This window comes from Clupea harengus, chromosome 15 (genome assembly GCF_900700415.2).
Source record: "Clupea harengus chromosome 15, Ch_v2.0.2, whole genome shotgun sequence".
Classification (NCBI taxonomy): domain Eukaryota; kingdom Metazoa; phylum Chordata; class Actinopteri; order Clupeiformes; family Clupeidae; genus Clupea; species Clupea harengus.
Window position 1 is genome coordinate 23,838,236 of NC_045166.1, and position 22,024 is coordinate 23,860,259.

The 22,024-nt window shown below is 45.0% G+C and overlaps 1 protein-coding gene across 6 annotated transcripts in view; it reads left to right on the plus strand.

Moving 5' to 3' along the window:
- The first annotated feature begins 586 nt into the window (after positions 1 to 586).
- Positions 587 to 22,024, plus strand: part of med23 (mediator complex subunit 23) — a 47,013-nt gene continuing 25,575 nt past the window's right edge. For 4 of the 6 annotated variants that reach the window (XM_031581290.1, XM_031581293.1, XM_031581291.1 and 1 more), the window contains exons 1-19: positions 587 to 775; positions 1,215 to 1,246; positions 1,482 to 1,569; positions 1,883 to 2,007; positions 2,366 to 2,477; positions 2,808 to 2,906; positions 3,030 to 3,131; positions 3,354 to 3,423; positions 3,568 to 3,680; positions 3,996 to 4,091; positions 4,856 to 4,873; positions 9,230 to 9,430; positions 10,441 to 10,584; positions 12,177 to 12,322; positions 12,783 to 13,028; positions 16,201 to 16,343; positions 16,844 to 17,018; positions 18,408 to 18,571; positions 19,519 to 19,643. In XM_031581290.1, coding sequence (XP_031437150.1) covers positions 725 to 775; positions 1,215 to 1,246; positions 1,482 to 1,569; positions 1,883 to 2,007; positions 2,366 to 2,477; positions 2,808 to 2,906; positions 3,030 to 3,131; positions 3,354 to 3,423; positions 3,568 to 3,680; positions 3,996 to 4,091; positions 4,856 to 4,873; positions 9,230 to 9,430; positions 10,441 to 10,584; positions 12,177 to 12,322; positions 12,783 to 13,028; positions 16,201 to 16,343; positions 16,844 to 17,018; positions 18,408 to 18,571; positions 19,519 to 19,643 — 2,250 coding nt within the window. In that variant the 5' untranslated portion in view covers positions 587 to 724. The remainder of the gene's footprint in view (positions 776 to 1,214; positions 1,247 to 1,481; positions 1,570 to 1,882; positions 2,008 to 2,365; positions 2,478 to 2,807; positions 2,907 to 3,029; positions 3,132 to 3,353; positions 3,424 to 3,567; positions 3,681 to 3,995; positions 4,092 to 4,855; positions 4,874 to 9,229; positions 9,431 to 10,440; positions 10,585 to 12,176; positions 12,323 to 12,782; positions 13,029 to 16,200; positions 16,344 to 16,843; positions 17,019 to 18,407; positions 18,572 to 19,518; positions 19,644 to 22,024) is intronic. The other 2 variants (XM_031581292.1, XM_031581295.1) reach the window with 1 other exon arrangement.

Genomic DNA, 22,024 nt, shown 5'->3' on the forward strand with positions numbered 1-22,024 from the left:
AATGGCCTGAATGCATTGCTCATATGCACTGGAAGTGAAGTTTGTCATACCAGTCTGTTCACATTCTGAAGCGGCACACAGAAGAACACATTCTTTCAGAAAAATTACAACACAGATGATGTTCAAACAGAGCTTGACCCATTGAACTCATACATACAGAAATAAGCAACAAGCTTTGGATATTAAATGGCACAGAATGTGAGCGCATCACCCCATAGAAACGATACAAAACAAGACTACATAAAGCTTACTTACATTACTTAGTTAAGTATATTTTTTATATTGCTCATAAGTTAAAATTCAATCTAGATCTCATAATCAAAATGGTAACATTGAAAGTCAGATTTTGACAGTCCAAACCATTCAGTCAGTCATCCAGTAACATCATTTTATCAGTTTAATCAGTTACCAGTAAAATGGCAGTATTGAAAGTATTGACCGTTAACTACATTTTTACATTTTATACTGAATTTAGTAGTCAGGATTTACGCATGAGTTTGAACCATGACAGATACAGTGTAGTAATATGCCGGAACGGGCTTTTACCATACTTGTAGGTGACGGTGCGTTTTTGTAGTAGAACACACTTCCGGTGTTTCAATCAAGTAATTTCTCAGGAACCGCTGTAGGATTCCCATCCTTGTGGTAGTTAGTTGGGCATTGCCAAGTAATTGCAATGCGGTTTACATTACTATGAAATAAAACATACATTTTGCATTGAAATATGGCGATTTCAATGGAAAGTCAACTTCAAACCATATTCGAGGATGTTGTGGTACGTCCCCCGTTTCTAGCAAGTACCTGTTAGCTAGCTAGCAAGCTATTATTGTTAGGGATATTGTCAGGATGATGGGTACCTTGCTATCTTATCATAGTTTTGATAGTAGTAGATTTAAGTATTCTGTCCACTGGATGTTCATCTGTGTGTCATATCTGTGTATCACAATGCAGTACTCGAAGAAACATATCGGAACAATTGCAAGCTGCTGTTTAGTGCTCTAGCAACTGTAGCTAACAGTCGAACTGTTTGTATTATGATTTGTGAGCAACTATTCCATGTGTGATCCCAATTATATTTTAAGCAGTTTGAAGTACACTAATGTTAGCATCTCTAAAGCACAGTAGATACCGCTGGTCCTCAAACCATGTTTTCTTTCCCCTTTTTTCTTTTGTATGAAAATGTTTAATCACAGAAAATTGTGTTCTCTCCTCAGAAAACGGAGGTCATAGAGGAGGCGTTTGCTGGGTAAGGGCTTGGAAAATTATATTCACACCTTACACACATAGAGTATTTGTAAGCAACTAACTAATTCACCTAAATCAAGTGCAGCACCAACGAAATTACTAAAAGTAGGACTAAATGATGCATTGTCTGACGGCAAATACTGGTCAGGCAAATATAAAGGAACAGAACAGATTATTCTGTCTATTAAAAAAAATGTATTGCATGTATTAAACTCTTTTTGGTTACTTTCCCACAGGATGTTCATGGACACAGCTGAGTCGGAACGGATGAAGTTGATCAGCTGTTTAGGTGCTTTCAGACAGTATTGGAGCACTTTGCCACAGGTGAGAGCATTTGCCTATGACTATTGTCAGAAATATAATAAATGCATGTTAAAGTACTACCTATGCAATAATAATAATAATAATAATAAAACAGTCATACTCTTTGGATGGGTGTGTGAGTCTATTACTGTAAGTGTAATGTAAGGACAGCCAGTGCACGGGCTGCTTTTTTAGTGGTGGCTGGTGGATGTAATACAAAAATGGATTAAGTTTCTGGCATTTACTCATTTTGAGATCGCCACTACATCAGTAGTTGTGTTGTTGGTAATAATCCATGTTGTGTCGTTTGTTCTCATCCCCTACTGTACTCCAGGAATCCCACGAGCAGTGTGTTAAGTGGATTGTCCGGTTCATCCATGGACAGCACAGTCCTAAGCGCATCTCTTTCCTCTACGACTGCCTGGCCATGGCGGTGGAGACCAGCCTGTTGCCTCCTAGGTATGTTCTGGGAACTAAAGGTGCCAGATGAAGCCCTTACAGGTGCCTCGTTGGTTCTTTTAAAACCAACCGTACTAGGTTGAACCTTACCATGGCAAGAATTCTTTGCCAGCAAAAATAAAAAAAAAGATTCTTCAGAACTGAGAAAGAGTTCCAGACTGGTTTCACTTACACTGTCCATCACACTTTGAACTTGGCAGATGTGTTTCAATTTACATAGAAAGATGGAAGAGGGCACTGGTACTTTGATGATGCATTGGAGGTTTCAGTCTGTAGTGGCATGGCAGAGTGTGACAGTTGTTTATGTCTGACCAGCTCTTTTTAAAAAAAAAATCTGATTTGTCTCTGTCATGTGCAGAATGGTTTGCCAAGCGTTGGTCAACTCTGACAGCCTGGAGTGGGAGAGGACCCAGTTGTGGGCCTTGACCTTCAGACTCTTCCGCAAAATCATTGGAGGAGTGGATTACAAGGTAAGAACTCTTGTCTATGCTTTTCTCGCCACCTTTTCTGCCTTCTTTCTGTCTCTTTTCTCTCAAGTTGGTAGTACAGCATTTTGACAGGCAAGTCATGGTTCTCTCAATATCCTGAATTATGTTACTAAGTAGCACTTTCACTAACTGAATGTTTAGCCTTTTTTTTTTTTTTTTTATGCATGGTGAACTGGGCCATGCTAGAAGGCCACATGAGCAGATGTGTATGTGAGGTGATGTGTAAAAGACAAACCATGACTGTGCATTCACAGCCAAGAATGAAAAACTAATGCTTATCTGAGAGTCTGATGCTGACATCTCCTTAAACAGGGTGTGAGAGATTTACTGAAGACCGTTTTGGACAAAATCCAGACCATCCCCAATGTCGTCAGTTCAGCCGTGGTCCAGCAGCTACTGGCAGTCCGAGAGGTATTCACCACAAGAGCAGTATCCATCCAATCCTTTTTGTGCTTGCACCATCTCTTCAGAGAGCCTCCACATTTAGTGTGAAATGATTAAGTCTGTAATACAGTATGTTTTGTTTGCTTGCAGGTGGTTGAGTACATACTTGACAGGAATGCCTGTCTTCTGCCTGCCTACCTTGCAGTGACCGAGATCAGAAAGCTTTACCCAGAGGGTGCACTATCACACTGGGTATGTGTGAACAAGGCCTGAGAGTTACTCAACACTGTGTCTGAAATAAGAAAGAAAGAAAGAAAATAAGACAAAAAAAAAACAAACATTTTTTCCCGGGTAGAGAGAACTTGGCACTCAGTCAAAAAAGATCTCAAAATGGAATGCTGTATTGTTGCACTGGGAACATTGAAGTTTGTTTCAAGCACGACACCTCTTCTTTGTCTCTCTTGCTGTTTTTAGCTCCTTGGTAGCCTGATTTCAGACTTTGTGGACAGTTTCCGTCCCACTGCGAGGATCAACTCTATCTGTGGTAAGGCTACCAGTCTATACATGCCCTTTCACAGTCTTCATATGGATTATAACACACACTCCAATACTGCCCCTCTCTGTCCTCTCGGTGCTGAGGACTTGTTTGGGCCCTGACCTGTCTCTCTCTTGTATGTCGGCCTCATAGGGAGATGCAGTCTACTGCCTGTGGTCAACAACTCTGGGGCCATCTGTAATTCCTGGAAGTTAGACCCCACCACACTACGCTTCCCTCTCAAGGGTATGCTGCCCTATGACAAGGTACTGCATCGATGCTCCCTGTCTCTCTCTCAAAAGACTCACTTGATTCCCCAAGGGCCATATATGTGAACTTTGGATGGGGTTTGGAGGGGTTTTCCAGTCTTTTGTACTTCCTGGTTAGATGGCTAGGGTGATGGTCACTAGCATGAGGAAGAGCAGTCATAAAAGTGATGTCATGTCTGGATTGTCTTTTTTTTTGTTTGTAGTTTCATTTTATTTGATTGTGCATTTCCTCCTCCTTTGTTTTGCTCTCTGTCACTCTTTCTCTCCCCCTCCTTCTTTCTGTCTTTTGTTCTTTCCATCTGTCTGTTTTAGGATCTGTTTGATCCTCAGACGGGGCTCCTGCGCTACGTGCTGGAGCAGCCCTACTCCCGTGACATGGTCTGCAACATGTTAGGGCTCAACAAACAGGTACTGCGGCTTTCCTCCATCTCCCCCAAGGAACTCCCTTCCCTCCAGTCTGTCTGTTGTCTCTCTCTCCTCCTCCTCCCTCTCTCTCTCTCCTGTTTCTCACGCTGGAGTGATGTCTGAAGTGAGTGAGCAATAGAGAGAGAGAGAGAAAGAGAAAGTGGTGTTTCAAATACTAAATTCCTTTGCTTGATGTGTCCTGAGTGGTGGCTTTTAAGTAGATACCAACCTGCACTACACCCAGAGTACCATCTGTCGGACCTCTTTGGCTTGACCCCATAAGGCCAGTTTCTGGACACACCACGCCACATATCCCAGTGCACACTGTTGTACTCACCCCATCTCTCTACCAGGCTGCTATTATAAGATCCTGGGTCTTGTTTGCGTGTGTGTGTGTGTGTGTTTGCGTGTGAGTGAGTGTGTCTCTTGGGGTGACTGACAAAATGCACTGACCTGTGTGTGTGTGTCGGGGAACTCGTGCAGCCCTGCGTGTCTGTCAACCTCTCTCGTTTTCTGTCTCAGGAGTTTGGCTTGACTTTGACTTGGAGTGACTTTGATTGATTTGACTGGCAGGAGGAACTTGGGAGCTGGCCCTCCTAGTCACTGTTTTTTTTGTCTTTTTTTTGTTTTTCTTTTTTTTTTTTGTTTTCTTTCCTTTTGATTTTGTGTTCTGTCCTGTCTTGGTCCTACCCCCCCTCAACCCCTCTCTTCCTCCCCCCCTCCTCTCCTCCTCCTCCCCCCTTTCGTCCCATCCTCCACTGCTCTAGACCTTGAACATTGCTCAGGTATGTTCACAATCTTCCTGTTGTATTGTGACTAACCAGACAAATGGAAGCAATTCTTTTTATTTTTTTATCCATTCTATTATTTTTCGAGACTGATATTTTTCAACTGATTTTCCGTCTAGTCTGTGCTTTTAAAAGAAAGAAAGAAAAAAAATTAAGAAAAAAAAAAGAAAAACAAGAACAAAACACATCATAGGGCTTGAAATTACCTTTTGCAATTACCAACAGAGTGCCATTAGGGTTTTTCGGGCCTGATATAACTATGCCTACACCCAGCTGAAACTACTATTCATTTCAGTAGGAGCAGATTCATTCCCCTATTTTACATTATATGGGTCCTTTTGGTATATTTCGTATTATCTTATTTTTTGGAAATGGGGAACATTTGACAAGGGCGATGATTTGAGTCAGTGGGGTACCATAGATGCTCTCTTTATTGGAATAGATGGGCTGCATACTTCCATGTATCTTCTCTTTGCCACTCCTCTGTATTTCGTTTCAGGCTACTCCTACATCTGTCAGATCTTTTCTACCTCTCATATGCTTAACATTGACATCATTATCTGTATTAATCCTGGACAGCAAGTTCATTAGTTCCATTGATGAATTTGAATGAATTTCTCTGTTTCGCTTTTGAGGTGTAGGCTTAGGGTTAATTACCCAGCCCCATCATAAAGAGAAATTCACAGTCACTACATTGACACATTGGGCCCTATTGTGATGGTGAAAACGACTGGCTGAAACAGCAGGGCATATATATATATAATGGACATGCTGCAGAGTGAGCGGTGAAGGTGTGGTCGAAGGTGCGGTGAAGGTGGGGTCGAAAGCACTAAGAGGGCAGAGCCCACAAGCAATCGGTTTAAACTGAAGGCGTCAGATGAGATTACAATGCAAGTAGATGGCAATATTGCCGTGGGTTCTGGAACATTTTTGTAGCTTGTCAGACCTGTTTCAAAGTGCCCTAGCCACACCCATTCGAACGGACTGTTATGTTGTTAATCAGGGTATGTGATTTTGATCCTTAACATGGCTTGGTGACTTATTGAAAGCCAGTGTAGCTGAGCATTGGATCAACTAGAGAGAGTGGACATATAAAGGTATTAATTTAAATATATTGACAATATGGGATATCCCAGAGACAGGGAAAGATCGTGTGAAACGCAAAAGCAGCATTGACCAGTAGCCGACATTAATGGGGAATGCATAAGTTATGGGACGTTGCAAGCTATCTTTATTTTGTTTATGTTGTTTGCCAACTCTTTCTGCATTCCATTTCGGCCAAGAAAACAGAACTTTTGTAGAAAATGGTGTGACGCAAATTAAACTAGAATATGTGAATAGCAATAACAGGAAATGTCATTATTGTGTATTTACATCACCGATGACATTTGTGTACTTTAATTCAAGTCGAACAAATTAGACTACCCTTTCCCAGACGTTCAAGTCGAGGGGTTTAACCTTTTAAGACAAAGATTTGATTCATTTTCAAGGACCTGCCAGGATAGGCCTATGTGTCAACTTTGAGGATATCCGAGATGGATTAATTACATTAACCCACAAAACAGGTTTGCTCTTGCTGCCTTGCCAATATGTTGGCATAGTGTGCCACTCCTCCAATAAAGACAACGTGATATTTTTTGCCAGATAGACAAATCTGACGTGTGATGGTTTGTAATTGGCGCATTCAGATGTTCCCTGTCAGAGAAGAATATGTCGCCATGCCTATGTCCAAAAGCCACGCCTCGCCAGAAAGATTAATTTATCGCCAGAGTTTAAGGCAGCCCACCTGGGTGGAATAGGCCGTCTCCGTCAGCCGCTTTCGCCGTCAGAATAGGGCTCTTTGTTTGCTAAAGGGGCTGTAGATGAGGCTAATGTAGATGAGGTTTATGTAGATGAGGTTAATGTAGATGAGGTTTATGTAGATGAGGTTTATGCCCATGCTGTCTATTCGCCCCAGCCGCTGAAACTTTCAGCAGTTGCGAGAGTTGCCGCTTTTCAGTCAAAAAAATGTGCTGTAGTGTTAAGGCCCCTTGATGTGTGTTTTCCATAGCTTGCCTTTTGGCAACAGCCTATGTGAACACGGGTATTGGTGACGGGTATTGCACCATGTTTTTCAAAATGTATCATTAGGCAGTTTAGGTTCAGGCTTTTGTCTTGCCTGGGTACATTGACACGGTCATATTTGGGGTGATAATTTTACCATTTCACACCCAAAGGGTTTATCTATGTACATTTTTTTTTCGGGTCACACAGTAGTTATGAATTTCAAAGTCATCACAGAAGTGCCAAATTGATTTTATTGGAACATTTTTGCATTTATAGACAATCATTATCATACCAAAACCCTAAATTGGCTCTCGATTTAAAGCACACTCGTCCTTTGACATGCCAAAAAAAAAGCGTACCTGAGAATGCCATGTTAATTTCAAGCCCTGATCAGCTGCATGCCTTATTGTAGTTTGTGTGTGTGTGTGTGTGTGTGTGTGTATTCACACATTGCGATGTGGTGCACAGTGTTATCTATGCTCCCTCCAAACCTACAACGTCGTCATTCCCCGCCCCTTTCCCCCACATCCATCCAATCACGTCACTACCTCCTCTTCACCTCTGCTGAGTAACATTGCAGCACCCAGCTTCGGTCAGACCCATTCGTAGACTCTGATTGGCTGTTCCTTCCGCAAACCCCTAAGAACCTCCAGTGTTGATGAAATTCCACCTAATTCCTACTTCAGAACTACTCACCTGACTCCTGTGCTTAGTAATGGTTTTCTGAGCCCAGGACAATTCCCCGTAGTGTTGTGAGTATTCAAACCCAGCAACAAATGACTGCTTTATTGGTTCTGATGACGCCACCAGTCCCTTAGAGAGGGATGAGCCGGATGCTGAATTGTCGCCCAGATTGCAGCCGAGATTGGAGCCAATCTGAGACTGTTCTGGCCTGGATTAGGACAGTTAAGGGACAGAACCAATCCAGAACGCCAACTGCGATTTGGTGTGTGTTTGTATGTATGTATGTATGTATGTATGTATGTATGTATGTATGTATGTATGTATGTATGTATGTATGTATGTATGTATGTGTGCGTGTGTGTTTGTGTGGGAGAGAGATAGTGTGTGTTTGTGTACCGTCCTAGCATGATGACCTCGCCTCGCTAGGGGGAAGCTGCAGTGTATCTGTCCACTTGATGCGATATCAGACCCAATCCTCACCCATTACGACTCGTGAACTGCAATTGGCAACAGAGCTGACAGCCTGATGTCTGACACAAACGTAAACACCACGGCCTCGTCATCTTTGCATTTTCAGTGTCAGTTCTAAAGTGCATATTTCCTAGAGGAACATTCTCCTAGTCTAGTTTCCATCTCTTTGTAAATTTAAGCCTAATTTAAGCCTGGGTCATGAAATGGAAATACAATAACAACATATTGCTCCAATGAATGAGGGCAGTGTGTGTCTCTTGAACTCGGTGTGAGTTTGTAGAATGGAAAAGTGGTGATACAGTGCAGCTTCCCAGGATCAGGGCTTTTGTAGGCAGTGGTACAGTCCTTCATGTCATACTCTGTTGTGTATTGTATGTGTATGTGTATTGTGTGTGTGTGTACGTGTTTGGAATGTGTATTTTTGTGTGTACTCTGTGTAAAAACCAAGCACCATCACCGTGTGACTTTTAATTTCCTTCTGTTTGAGCTTGCTGAAGGGTTGATTGGCTTGGTTGGTGTATTTGTCAATGCTCTGTCCAGATGGTCACATTAGCAGTGTACAAGTGCATAGAAACAAGCAATATTCATTTTAATATTCTTCCCAGTGCATTGGAACTTGCATAGCAAAAGCACTGGGCCTCTGTATGAGATTCACTGAAATCTAAGAACCACCTGTTTCAATTGACGGTGCAATATATCATCCTCCCTTGGGTGACAGCAGTTAAGCTGCCACTAAACTAACATGGCTTCGCCACAACAGTGCCCTCTTGAGTATCATTTCCACACCGCATTGGCTGTGTAATCTCAGTCTGACAGGAAGACGCTGAGCCCCAAGCATTAGCTGCTAAAAAACACAATGTGTGTGTGGCTGTTGCAGACATGCCAGTTAAAACCACAGTGAGGGTGTGTGAATGCTGTGATATGCACCCTATGTACGTACATGTGTATTGTCTGTGTGTGTGTGTGTGTGTGTGTGTGTGTGTGTGTGTGTGTGTGTGTGTGTGTGTGTGTGTGTGAGGGCTGTGCCTCCGTGGAGACCCTATGACCACTGAGCTCCGTGTCTCTCTTGGGGCTTAACACCCCCTACCCTTGCCTTCCCTCACCCCTCCCCCCCCCTCCCCTTCTCCCCATCCCCACTCCTCCCAACTCCAGCACAAGCAGCGCTGCCCGGTGCTGGAGGACCAGCTGGTGGACCTGGTGGTGTACGCCATGGAGCGCTCCGAGACGGAGGAGCAGTTCGACGACGGCGGCACCAGCCAGCTGCTCTGGCAGCACCTGTCCAGTCAGCTCATCTTCTTCGTGCTCTTCCAGTTCGCCAGCTTCCCGCACATGGTGCTCTCGCTCCACCAGAAGGTGCCGACGGCCAGCACGCTGTAAACGCAGACAGACAGACACACACACACACACACAGACATATATATATATACATCATTAATGCGCGGGCCGATCTGAAATAAGTAGTGCCTACGGTCACCCGCGGTCAGACAGAAATAATTTGTATGATATTCCGGTCATATGCAGGTGGGTCTGTTAAAATAGAATTTAAGCATATTAGTCAAATGTTACCTAAAGGCTAATATCAATATTTAACTTATAATTATTTTCTATAATAGGCCTGTCATTGGCTGAATGCAACTGTGAGAAAATGCAGCGCGTGCGGGTCAGGCATCATTTTGTCTTTAAGCATCGGGGCGAGTTCAGGTTGTTCGTGACTGGGCCTGCACATCACCGATGTACACATGTTGAACATACAATAACAGTCACACACACTCGTATGGACCCCTCATTCACATACAAACACTAACACACAGACACACATGCTCAACCATATAGACATGAACTCACTTCCAAAAGCTTTCTCTTTTTACTTATATGCACATGCAGACATAAACCCACCAGTCATTTGTGATTTGCCATTACTTAAACATTTATACAAAGATGCATAGAAAGTCTTTCACCTATACATGCACCAGTTCAATCTGCCCCCACGCACAGGAAGAATTCAGAAACACATGCAGTGTACATAGTACATGCGAATCGCACTTGGATCACAGATGCACAAACTCACATGCTACACACACACATGCAAAAAACACATGCACGCTTAGGCACACATCCAAGCACAGATGACAGATGCAGTCTGTTAGTCAGTGGGTCCCGTGTGTGTTCCGTGGCGTTCTAACGTTCTTCTCACCGGTCTGTTCTCATCTGTCATCTCTCTGTCTCTCTGAGGTGTCATCAAAGCCCGCTAATATATACCGTTTGGGACAGCTACCTCCATGGGAGGCAATTACATTTGAAAAAAAAAACTGACTAGGAACAGGTTTAAAATGTGTTGTGTTTGTGTGTGTGTGTGTCTTCAGCTGGCAGGGAGAGACCTCATCAAAGGCAGAGACCACCTGATGTGGGTGCTCCTGCAGTTCATCTCCGGAAGCATCCAGAAGAACGCTCTAGCCGACTTCCTGCCCGTCATGAAGCTGTTTGACCTACTCTACCCCGAGAAGGAGGTACACAGCAACAACAAAAGAAAGCTTTGTTCGTATTACACTTCCTGTTCATGTGAAGTACAAAATACTTAACCTCAAAGCAAACAAACAGTGTGTGTGTGTGTGTGTGTGTGTGTGTGTGTGTGTGTGTGTGTGTGTGTGTGTGTGTGTGTGTGTGTGTGTGTGTGTGTGTGTGTGTGTGTGTGTGTGTGTGTGTGTGTGTGTGTGTGCGTGGCTGTGCGTGCATGCGTGGCTGCATGCGTGCGGGTGGTGGTTGAGTAAACAGGCTTATTTCTTCAAGCAGTGCTAAGTACCCATTTAGCTGTGTGTATGTGGAGCTAACGACCGAGCAAGGTTTGTCCTAGCAAAATCTGAATTCCACCGTTGGGTGTTGATTTGCTTATTGTGTTAGTAGATTACCCAAAGATTAGGCTTGGCAGCACGGCTAGTGTTATGAAGGTTGGCACTGATTCGACCACAACAAACAAACAAACATGGCCAGTTACTTAGTTAAAGAACATACTCATTAATGATGATTAATTGTTGTAGATCAGTCCAATCCCCTCTGGGGGAACATATTATGCCTGAAGCAGCTCTGCTAATGTGGAGGGTGAATGCGTGTCCTGACATGGTGATTTGGGCTTCTCCTGTGTGTTGAGTCCATCCTGGAGGAGAAGGTGAAGAGACAATTATGGGTGTGTGCTGTCTGCCTCCTGAGAGTCTCTGCACTCTCACTAACAGGCTGTTAGGAAGATCCTCGTTAGCGTGCTGTCTGTCTCTCCATCCTTTCTCCTCTGTACATACACACACACACACACACACACACACACACACACACACACACACACGCACGCACACACACTCTCATTCTCTCTCCCCCGTCCTCTCTTTCTTGGTCTTTCTCCCTGTCCCTTATCCACCTCTCTTTTCTGGCTAATCCTTGTCATCTGTGGCAGCATCCCAGCCTTTGTGCCAGACTCTCCCCTTCGCTCTCTCGTCTCCTTCTCTCTCTCTCTCTCTCTCTCTCTCTCTCTCTCTCTCTCTCTCTTTCTATCTCTCTGCATCTGGACCCATCTCTTGGGCTATGGCAATCATCCTGGCTTCTCTCTCTTTCCTCTTTCTCCCTCTTCATTTAACTCCCTCCCAAATTGCTCATTAGCATGGTAAACAGGCAGTCTGCGACCCTTTTGGCGGTGGCCTCCGCAGGGAAACGAGGGCACGCTAATAACTGAGCTTCGGGTTCAGTTCTGTGTTAAGCTTTAGACTTTTGGTCTAGGATGTTGATTCAATAGCACTTTTGATCAAATTGCTCCTGGGGAAGTGTGTGTGTGTGTGTGTGTGTGTGTGTGTGTGTGTGTGTGTGTGTGTGTGTGTGTGTGTGTGTGTGTGTGTGTGTGTGTGTGTGTGTGTGTGTGTGTGTGTGTGTGTGTGTGTGTGTGTGTGTGTGTGTGTGTGTGTGTGTGTGTGTGTGTGTGTGTGTGTGTGTGTGTGTGTGTGTGTAAGTGTTAAGAACCTGGCCCTTCACCCTTGCCGGTTCCCTTTGAAGCTGAAGCATAGTTGTGTAGAACTCTCATGACCGACTTTTCACCCCTCTCCTGCTCTCGTCTCCGTAGTGTATCCCCGTCCCGGACATCAACAAGCCCCAGTCCACGCACTCGTTTGCCATGACCTGCATCTGGATCCACCTGAATCGCAAGGCCCAGAGCGACAACTCCAAGCTGCAGATCCCCATCCCCCACTCGCTCAGGCTGCACCACGAGTAAGAGGCTGCGCGTGACCTAGGCAGATGCCAACCTGCGTCTCAGGATTCTGTCTCTGTGTTATACAGCTTAGATACCCACTGTGATTCTGTAATATTTGCTGAGACATTTACGTGATTTGTAATCATTTACATTTGCATTCGATTGCATGTTTTTGAATACAGCTTTAACTTAAATCACTTTTAGAGCACAGGGATGGGTTGGGACCACTCACTAGGGATCAAACACTTCTAGCCCATAGTAAGCATTTCTGTCACCTTGGCATTGGATCTCTAGAGGGCTAGTGTTACAGGATACCCAGATCCCATTTTACAGGCATCAGCGCACTACTGCAACACAGTATGACTACAATAGCGCCCTATTCTGTACCTGCTGATGGCTTTCCTGTCAAGATTTGAATTTACTAATAGTTCCTGTTTGTGTGTGTGTGTGTGTGTGTGTGTGAAACCTCTCTCCCAGATTTCTGCAACAGAGCCTGCGCAACAAGAGCCTGCCCATGACGGACTACAAGATCGCCCTGCTGTGCAACGCCTACTCCACCAACTCGGAGTGCTTCACCCTGCCCATGGGCGTGCTGGTGGAGACCATCTACGGCAACGGCAGCGTGCGCATCCCCCTGCCGGGCACCAACTGCATGGCCCAGGGCTCCGTCACGCCGCTGCCCATGAACCTGCTGGACTCGCTGACGGTGCACGCCAAGATGAGGTGAGCGAAGCTGCCGTCGTGGTGTGTGGACGACCTCTCAGTGAGTTGGTCTCTCTCTGCCAGTCAGTGGGTGTAACGTGTGGTGGGTGAATGCACAAATGAATGCACACATACTAACAGAGAAGTATACAGAACAAGTATGTCTCCACTCATTTACATGCAGTTGTACACAATGTGTAGGTACAAAGACAGACATCAATGAATGCAAGCTGAACAATGCATGCACATACATGCACATATGCTCTCACATACCCTGGCTGGATCGGCCATGATGCCCAGTAACCCGGTTAGATTCTCAATCAAACCACCCTTGCCAGAATAAGTTCATAATGTGTGCCAGCTCAGCCCCCCCCCCCCCCCCCCCCCCACACACACACACAAAGAGAGAGAGCGAGAGAGAGAAAAACAACAAATATATGCACAGGTAAAATTACACAGAAATATATATATGCACAGACACAAACAAGCACACATGCTCGGTCAAAGATGTTTTGATGAGTAGAAGCTTACTCGTCACACTCTGCACTCCCAGCACACAGACATTTAGCAGCCCTCAGAACAGGACAGCCTGCCATGAGTGGATCTGTGTGTTGGTCACATTTAATAATGGGCCATTGTGGTGTTTGTGATGACCTCAAGCCTCTACATTCATCACATCTGCAGTGCACTGTTTTAAACCAGCGGAGGCACCTGCAAACCAGCAAGAGCCAGTGCTGCTTTCTTTTGTTTGAGTTTTCATTCAGTCTTTTTGTTTGGTGACATTTTTATTTGTCCGCTTTAGTCACGAATCCACAGATATCACAAAAATGGTTCTGTGTCACTGCAAGGCAAACAATCTCACGCTTCTTAACATTCTCACACGGTCACAGACAGCGAGAAGGAATCATATTTCACACTGGTTTTACAAATGGAACAACATAACATCAAACTGGAAATACAGCTCACAGACAGACACAGACAGACACAGACAGACAGACACAGACACACAGACAGACAGACACAGACAGACACAGACAGACAGAGACAGACAGAGACAGACACACACACACAGACACACACAGACACACAGACACACACAGACACACAGACACAGACACACAGACACACACACACAGACACACACACACAGACACACACACACAGACACACACACACAGACACACACACACAGACACACACACACAGACACACACACACACACATTAAATGCATCACACTCTTGGGGAGTTTGGCTGTCAGCTCTGTAAAGCTTCTTGAGACGGTTCTCATCTACCACTAATATATGATAATAATATAGGAAGAACTGAAATGAAAATTGAAATACCAGCACAATGGCTAAGGTGGTTTAGCTGGAGGTTTGACAGGAGATTATGCGAGGTGAAGTGCACGGCTCAGTGAAAAGGTGATTTGGCGGAACAATTTGCCGTCTTTGTAGGAGTGCCTCGAGTGCTCACCTCAGGCATTCAGGTTAATTGTATATCAGGAATGTAAACGGCCTCGTTCTTGCTGAGAAGAATGAGAAATGTAGTACTTCCTTTTAGTGCTGCCACAATTCTCCACATAGCAGAGAACACACACACACACACACACACACCAGACGTACATAATTGCTATTAACAGAAAACAGTGTGTGATACAGTCACTACTCACTGCCATTGTCTATGTTAAGATGTTAACTTAGCTTAGTGCATGTACATATTTTCTTATGGAATTCTTATGCATTTGTGTTACTTTGGAATCTTTCTAACCTTCTTCCCACATTTTCACTTTGGAGACCTGAAGTAAACACAGCAGGTGAAAACACTTCTGCTCAAACGCAGTGCACTTCAGCAGAGAGAGAGAGAGTTACCCACTGTTTCTTAGAGCCTGCGCGGACATTTCATAATGGACCTCCACTTTTTAAGACCCACCTGGAGCGCACTCCTCTTTGTGTAATTGCTCCGAGAGGGCTCCCAAAGGAGTGTTTTCCCCAGGAGCCTCTTTTATGCTCAGCGTGTCTGTGTGTGTGTGTGTGTGTGTGTGTGTGTGTGTGTGTGTGTGTGTGTGTGTGTGTATGTGTCTGTCTATCTGTGTGTGTGTGTGTGTGTTTGTGTGTGTCTGTGTCTGTCTTTCTGTGTGTGTGTGTGTGTGTGTGTGTGTGTGTGTGTGTGTGTGTGTGTGTGTCTGTGTGTGTGTGTGTGTGTGTGTGTGTGTGTGTGTGTGTCTGTGTGTGTGTGTGTGTGAATGTGCGTGTGTGTCTGTGTCTGTCTATCTGTGTGTGTGTGTGTGTATGTGTCTGTCTATCTGTGTGTGTGTGTGTGTGTGTGTGTGTGTGTCTGTGTCTGTCTATCTCTGTGTGTGTGTGTGTGTGTGTGTGTGTGTGTGTGTGTGTGTGTGTGTGTGTGTGTGTGTGTGTATGTGTCTGTGTCTGTGTCTGTGTCTGTCTATCTGTGTGTGTGGGTGTGATCGGTAAAGTGCTGCCTCGGTGCGGTGTGTTAAAAGCTAACAGCAAACACAACAGCAGGGTCAGAGCCGTGGGAGCTCTTCTGGAGGGGGTGGGTGAGTGAGTCATGGCATCCGTGCTTAGGCAGTCCAGCTCCACCGAGAGACCACTCCAATATGAGGAACCGTAATGGCGCGCTGCAGTGAAAGAGTTTACAAAAAAAAAATGAAACGGCGAGTTGCTGATGACGAGCAGGCGGCTCCTCGCACTCTCTCGCTGTGATGAGAAGACTGGAGTCACTAATTAAAAGACTGCGTGTGCTCTGCCTGGCACCTAGGTGGTGAGAGAGAGAAGACACTCGACACGTTGCTTTGTCTTACTGCTGTGCCAACACAAGAGCATAGTCATGTACCCAAACAAAGACTCCCGTGTTGTTTGAGATTTTTTGGGGCCATTTATATTTCGTTCAGCTGGTTCTTTGATTTTAGAGGGGGGCGCTGCAGTGAAGTGATGGTATGCATGTCAACAGAGTTTGTGTCCCACCATCCCTGAGCTAATTACCTTTTATGAAGTGATGTATGAGTTACAGCCTGCGTACCATATCGGAGTTTTGTGAGTTTACGGTGTCCGGAGTACAAGGATTTGGGGGAAAACAAAAAAAACAAAATGCTTTCAAGTGTCTTTAATATTCCATTTATTTTCCTTAGTTAAAAGTTTTTCCTTTTTTTTTTGTCAATCCCTTTTTTCCAGCCTCATTCACAGCATTGCCACGCGTGTGATCAAGCTAGCCGCCGCCAAGTCCAGCCTGGCCCTGGCCCCTGCCCTGGTGGAGACCTACAGCCGCCTGCTGGTCTACATGGAGATCGAGTCCCTGGGCATCAAGGGCTTCATCAGTGAGGAAAATGGGATAAGCTGGGCGTGGGGGTTGGGGGTGTTGTTGTTGTTGTTGTTGTTGTCTCTGTGAGGGGGACTGTGGGGATGGGAGTATAAATCCACTGAGGTGTGAAATAGGAAAATGTGGCAGGAAATGGGGCAAGTGTAGCTTATGCGGTAGTTAACCGTTCTTGTAGTAAGACAATCGTGCAGATTTGCCAGTGCCGTAGACACGAACGAGTGCCTTTGCTGATCTGGAATCAGTGTTGAGAAACCAATATTTGTCCTGGACGGCCGTCGTTTGTTTGAATCGCGTGTGCTAGCTGTTCTGACGTACAGAGAAAAACTCTGTTTTGTCATTCATGAATTCTTGAGATGAATGCACGAGGAGCAAGCCCATCCCCCCCCCCCCCCCCCTCTCTTTCATGTCTGTGGCCTGGTTTGATGCATATTTTCAAGTGGCCGTTCATTTCCATCTGCTTACGTCCGCTGTGCGCTCATGTCGTCTGCCCCTGCACAGGCCAGCTCCTGCCCAACGTGTTCAAGTCGCACGCCTGGGGCATCCTGCACACGCTGCTGGAGATGTTCAGCTACCGCATGCACCACATCCAGCCCCACTACCGCGTGCAGCTGCTCAGCCACCTGCACTCGCTGGCCGGCGTGCCCCAGACCAACCAGAACCAGCTCCACCTTTGGTGAGCGGTCACACACACACACACACACACACACACACACACACACACACACACACACACACACACACACCCACACACAGAATCACCTGTACTGACTTACCTGTGTGACCGAGACCAAACAGGATCGGCTCCATTTATAGTGCAAACCCTGAGGACACACACACACACACACACACAAATGAACCTATACACACTTACCAGTGTGCCCCAGACCAATCAGAACCATACATTTATTTGCATACATACACACACACACACACACACACACATTAATGCGCATACATATACATTCAGCTGCTACTAAATTCAGATCCACGCTTAGACACACACACACACTCACTCTTCATTGTTTTTGTTTCATGATGAGATAAGTGTGTTTATACACACACACACACACACACACACACACACACACACACACACACACACACACACACACACACACACACACACTCACTCTTCATTGTTGTTGCTTCATGATGGGATAAGTGTGTTAATGCAGAAATGAAATGGTTTTTCATCGTGGAAAATTAGTCTAAAACAGTCTGTGTTTCAATAATCAGACAGGTCTTATTTTAGTGTAATTATCTTCTATGTTGAGTCTAGTCAAGGTCTTTCTAATTTGAACACTGCACCTACACACAGAAATATGGTGTAATTTCTCACACACACACACACACACACACACACACACACACACACACACACACACACACACACACTCACACACACATAGCCACCTGCACTAGGTACAACAGCAAACACAGATGATGAAATAATCAAAACTGAATCCGTTCAGAAAGTCAAACAGAAAACACCTACACCACAAGGCTTTTTTTCAGCTGTTATTAATGGTAATAAGGTGCTGATTGGGTTATATGATTGCTGAAGTTTGTTGGGGTAGAGGTACAAGATTACAGCAATATCAGTCACAGACTTATTATCATTCTCAAACCTGCTGTTCGGGGTCAGGTCTAAAGAGACTCGATGCACCATCGCTACCTTTCATAGGCTGCCAGCAGAACATCACAAACATCTGGGCCTGAGAAATGGTCTCAACTTCTCAACAGGCATAAATATTTAACACGGATAGAAAACTTCAAGGGCAAGGGCAAGAGATTTTTTTTTTTTTTTTTTTAGACATGGATGCTGTTGAACAATGCAGTGTTTGAGTTGGCTGTCAACAGTGTTTGGTAGGAGAGTGATGTTTTTGAAATGGTTGTCTGTGTGCGTGTGTATGTGTACTCTTTTTTGTGTGTGTGTTTGTATCTGTGTATATTTACACTCATACCTGTTTTCATTTTGTGGTCGTGTATGTGTAATCATTTCTGTGTGTGTCTGTGTGTGTACTCATCTTTCTGTATTTGTGTTTGTTGTGTGCCTCAACAGTGTGGAGAGCACTGCCCTGAGATTGATCACCGCGCTGGGGAGCTCTGAAGTTCAGCCACAGTTCACCCGTTTCCTGAGCGACCCCAAGACGGTCCTGTCAGCCGAGTCAGAGGAGCTGAACCGAGCGCTCATCCTCACGCTAGCCAGAGCCACGCACGTCACAGGTCTCAGATCAGTCAGACACACACTCTCTCCCTCTCTCTCTCTCTCTCTCCTTGTAGCGCTCTGTCTCTTCATCCCGCGTTTCATCTCTCATTCTCGCTTCATCCCTCCGTCCCTCTCCCAGTCATTAGTTTGTGAGATCCGGTCAATTAAATGAGTAATGTCTGGATTCATTATTGAAAAAAATTAAAAGTGCCTTTTCTGTATTCCTACTCCTTTTAATGGAGCAGCCTCTCCCTCATTATCACCCTCATGTAAACAACAACAACATAAACACTCATGTAAACAACAACAACATAAACACTCTGCTCACACTGTCACATCACACCTCAAACCCGCCTGTGCTCCTGGCACACAACCAGAGCATCCAGCCAGCTGTGTAACGGCCCTCTAGCACAGATACTGTCACTGTTTTCATCCCACCTTCTAAGTAATGCATTATTCACCAGTGCCATTAATACAGTTGCATAATGCATTCAGTGATTTATTTATTTGTGTTCATTCATTTGCTTAATCATTTTGTTGTTAATTTTGCCATTGACACCTTCTGTGTGTGTGTGTGTGTGTGTGTGTGTGATGTGTGATGTGTGATGTGTGATGTGTGTCTGGGTGCCTGCATCTGTTTTTTATTTTGTATGCGCATATGTCTGTGTGTGTATGTCTGTCTGTGTGTGTATGTCTGTGTGTGTGTGTGTGTCTGGGTGTCTGCATCTGTTTTTGTTTTGTATGCGCATATGTCTGTGTGTGTATGTCTGTCTCTCTCTGTGTGTGTGTGTGTGTGTGTGTGTGTGTGTGTGTGTGTGTGTGTGTGTGTGTGTGTGTGTGTGTCTGGGTGTCTGCATCTGTTTTTTTTTTTTATGCGCATATGTCTGTGTGTGTATGTCTGTCTCTGTGTGTGTGTGTGTGTGTGTGTGTGTGTGTGTGTGTGTGTGTGTGCTCTGTCGCACAGATTTCTTCACAGGCTCGGATTCCATCCAGGGCACGTGGTGCAAGGACATCCTTCAGACCATCATGAACTTCACCCCCCACAACTGGGCCTCCCACACCCTCAGCTGCTTCCCCGCCCCACTGCAGGTACGTCTGGGGGAGGAGGAAGGCCCTGCCAGCACACCCTGGTGAACCTTGGGTCTGGGTTTAAAAAAGAAAAGTGTTGATCAATCCTCCCGTTGGGTAATGCAGAATCTTCCAAGGCAGATAGGGACCATGTTGGTTGCACATCCATCCAGTTCAACTCAGCCCAAAAGGTTATGTGAGTGCATTCTGCCATGGGTGAAAGTCCTCACTGAAGGGGAATGAATAGAGCTGGGGGTAATAATTGGTGTTATTATATGGCAACGACAGTAGGAGCATTCTGATTGGCTAACGCGTGGTCATGCCACCCGCGTATTGCCCTCCTCACCGGTCAATACAGATCCGTATTGCCCTCTGAAATGAACGAAAGCGATCAGTCTGAGTATTACTATCCAGACGGAAATGAAAACATCAACAGCCATGAGGAAATTCAGAAGAAGCGAAGATTTGTTTGTGAAGGTGGTGATGAAGACTAGAAACTATAGTTTGAATCACTTGTGTTGATACTTTAATGTAAATTAAAGCCTGTGGAAGCTATCCTATTAGCCTCAGTGTGGACAGCAAAGTGATCCTTGTCCAGGCATGAGCTCTCTTTGGGTGGTGTTCCCGTTTATTATAAAGATAAAAATGTATACATAAAATTGGTCTTATCACCCAGTGCTGGTTGCTTATAAAACAAGATTCTGTCGGTGAAGTGGGTTTCACGGCTACGGTAAGAACCGTGTGTTCCCCGCCATCTACACCTTTCCCTAATTGAGTAATCACACCTGTAGATATACCCAATTCCCAGTGACGTGCCACACCCAGTGCAATACTCCCCCAAGTGGCTAAAATAAGTAACACTAAAATAAACCTAACTGAAAGGTGGATAGAAATGGCTCCTACAAGCCATTTTAGCTGAGCTGTGTTGTCCGTTTTCTATTGATCATTGTAACTTCAAGTTAGCAAGTAATTGGTTGCCACGCAACACCTGAAACACATTGTGTCGTGAGAAGTCTTGAGAGCTGAAAAAAAAGACATGTTTTCTATTTACAATTAACATTTCTTTTCATTTACAAAATGAAAGGAGCGAAAAATGCCATATAATAAACAACTTACTAACCTCGACCGTTCGGTAATGCCGGGAAATATCAAACTTTGGCTTTGGCGTATCAACCTCGCTATCGCTCGGTCGATACGTTAAAGCCTCAGTTTGATATTTCCCGGCATGACCTCACTCTCGGTTAGTAAGTAGTTAATAATGCTGTAAATGGCCTGACTGCATGGGCGTGACTGAGGTGGGCTTTTCAGCCTGGCTCCACCATTTTGGTGGAATATTTTAGATGCCATGGTAACATGGCCTAAACTGCCTACTTTGCATATCTCGCCTCTCACCACCCCTCCACCAAAAATATCTAAAAGCTCTCAGCCACAGGATGTTATTGGCATGACGCAAAGCACTTGACTACTGCTATGTCTGCCCTTACGCTCTGAGAGCATCTCCTACCCGTTCTTGAGGTGACATGTATAAGTCATTGAAGTGTTGAGGGTTGATAAGGTATACGAAAGGACAAATAAAGATAAGCTCCATGTAAACTCTTGAGTTATGATATTTACCATAGAGACCTATGGAGGAGTTATCGTTGCTGTTAACTAGCCTTTAGCTGCCCCATGCGTATAGTAACCTATAGTAACCTTCACTGAAGTGTCCCATCTTGCCCCCTGTGTACTGCTGCAGATAGCGGTTATCTGCGTGGGAAACGCAGTGTGTGTGCGTTTTTAACATTTAATACGCGGTGTGTTTTTGTTTTTGAAGAGATCCCTTCGATTTCTACAAATGCATTGAGATTGTGGTTCCCATGTGTGCAGTACACAGGCATTTGACATTATGCTGTGGACTAATAGGGTTTTGAAACATGGTCTCACTGGATACGCTTCTATCCAAACAGAAGCACACTGGGGGAGTCTGGAGAGAGAGCGCTGTGGATTGTGTTCAATGTGTTCAATGTGTTTTCTTAGCCTTTCATTTCTCTTTCCTTTACCCCTTGGTGTCACTTTCCCCTCTGGTCGCTGTCAAAGAGCCTTTCAGCTGTTCTGATTCTCGCTTTTTCCTCTTTCTCGCTTTCGTTTCCCGGGGGGGCTTCCCACCTACCTAAATGCTCTTGTAAGGGCAAATGTTACACCCAGGATGCTGCGCTCTTCTAGTGAGCGTCGTTTGGCAGTGCCGTCTGTGCAAGTACGGCAGTCCAGACTATTCTCATTTGTAGTTCCACGTTGGTGGAATGAACTACCCAGCACTACCAGAGCAGGGGCGTCCCTCTCTACCTTTAAGAAGCTCTTGAAGACCCAACTCTTCAGAGAGCACTTCCTGTCCTAACTGGCACTTCGACTAGTGCGTAACTTGC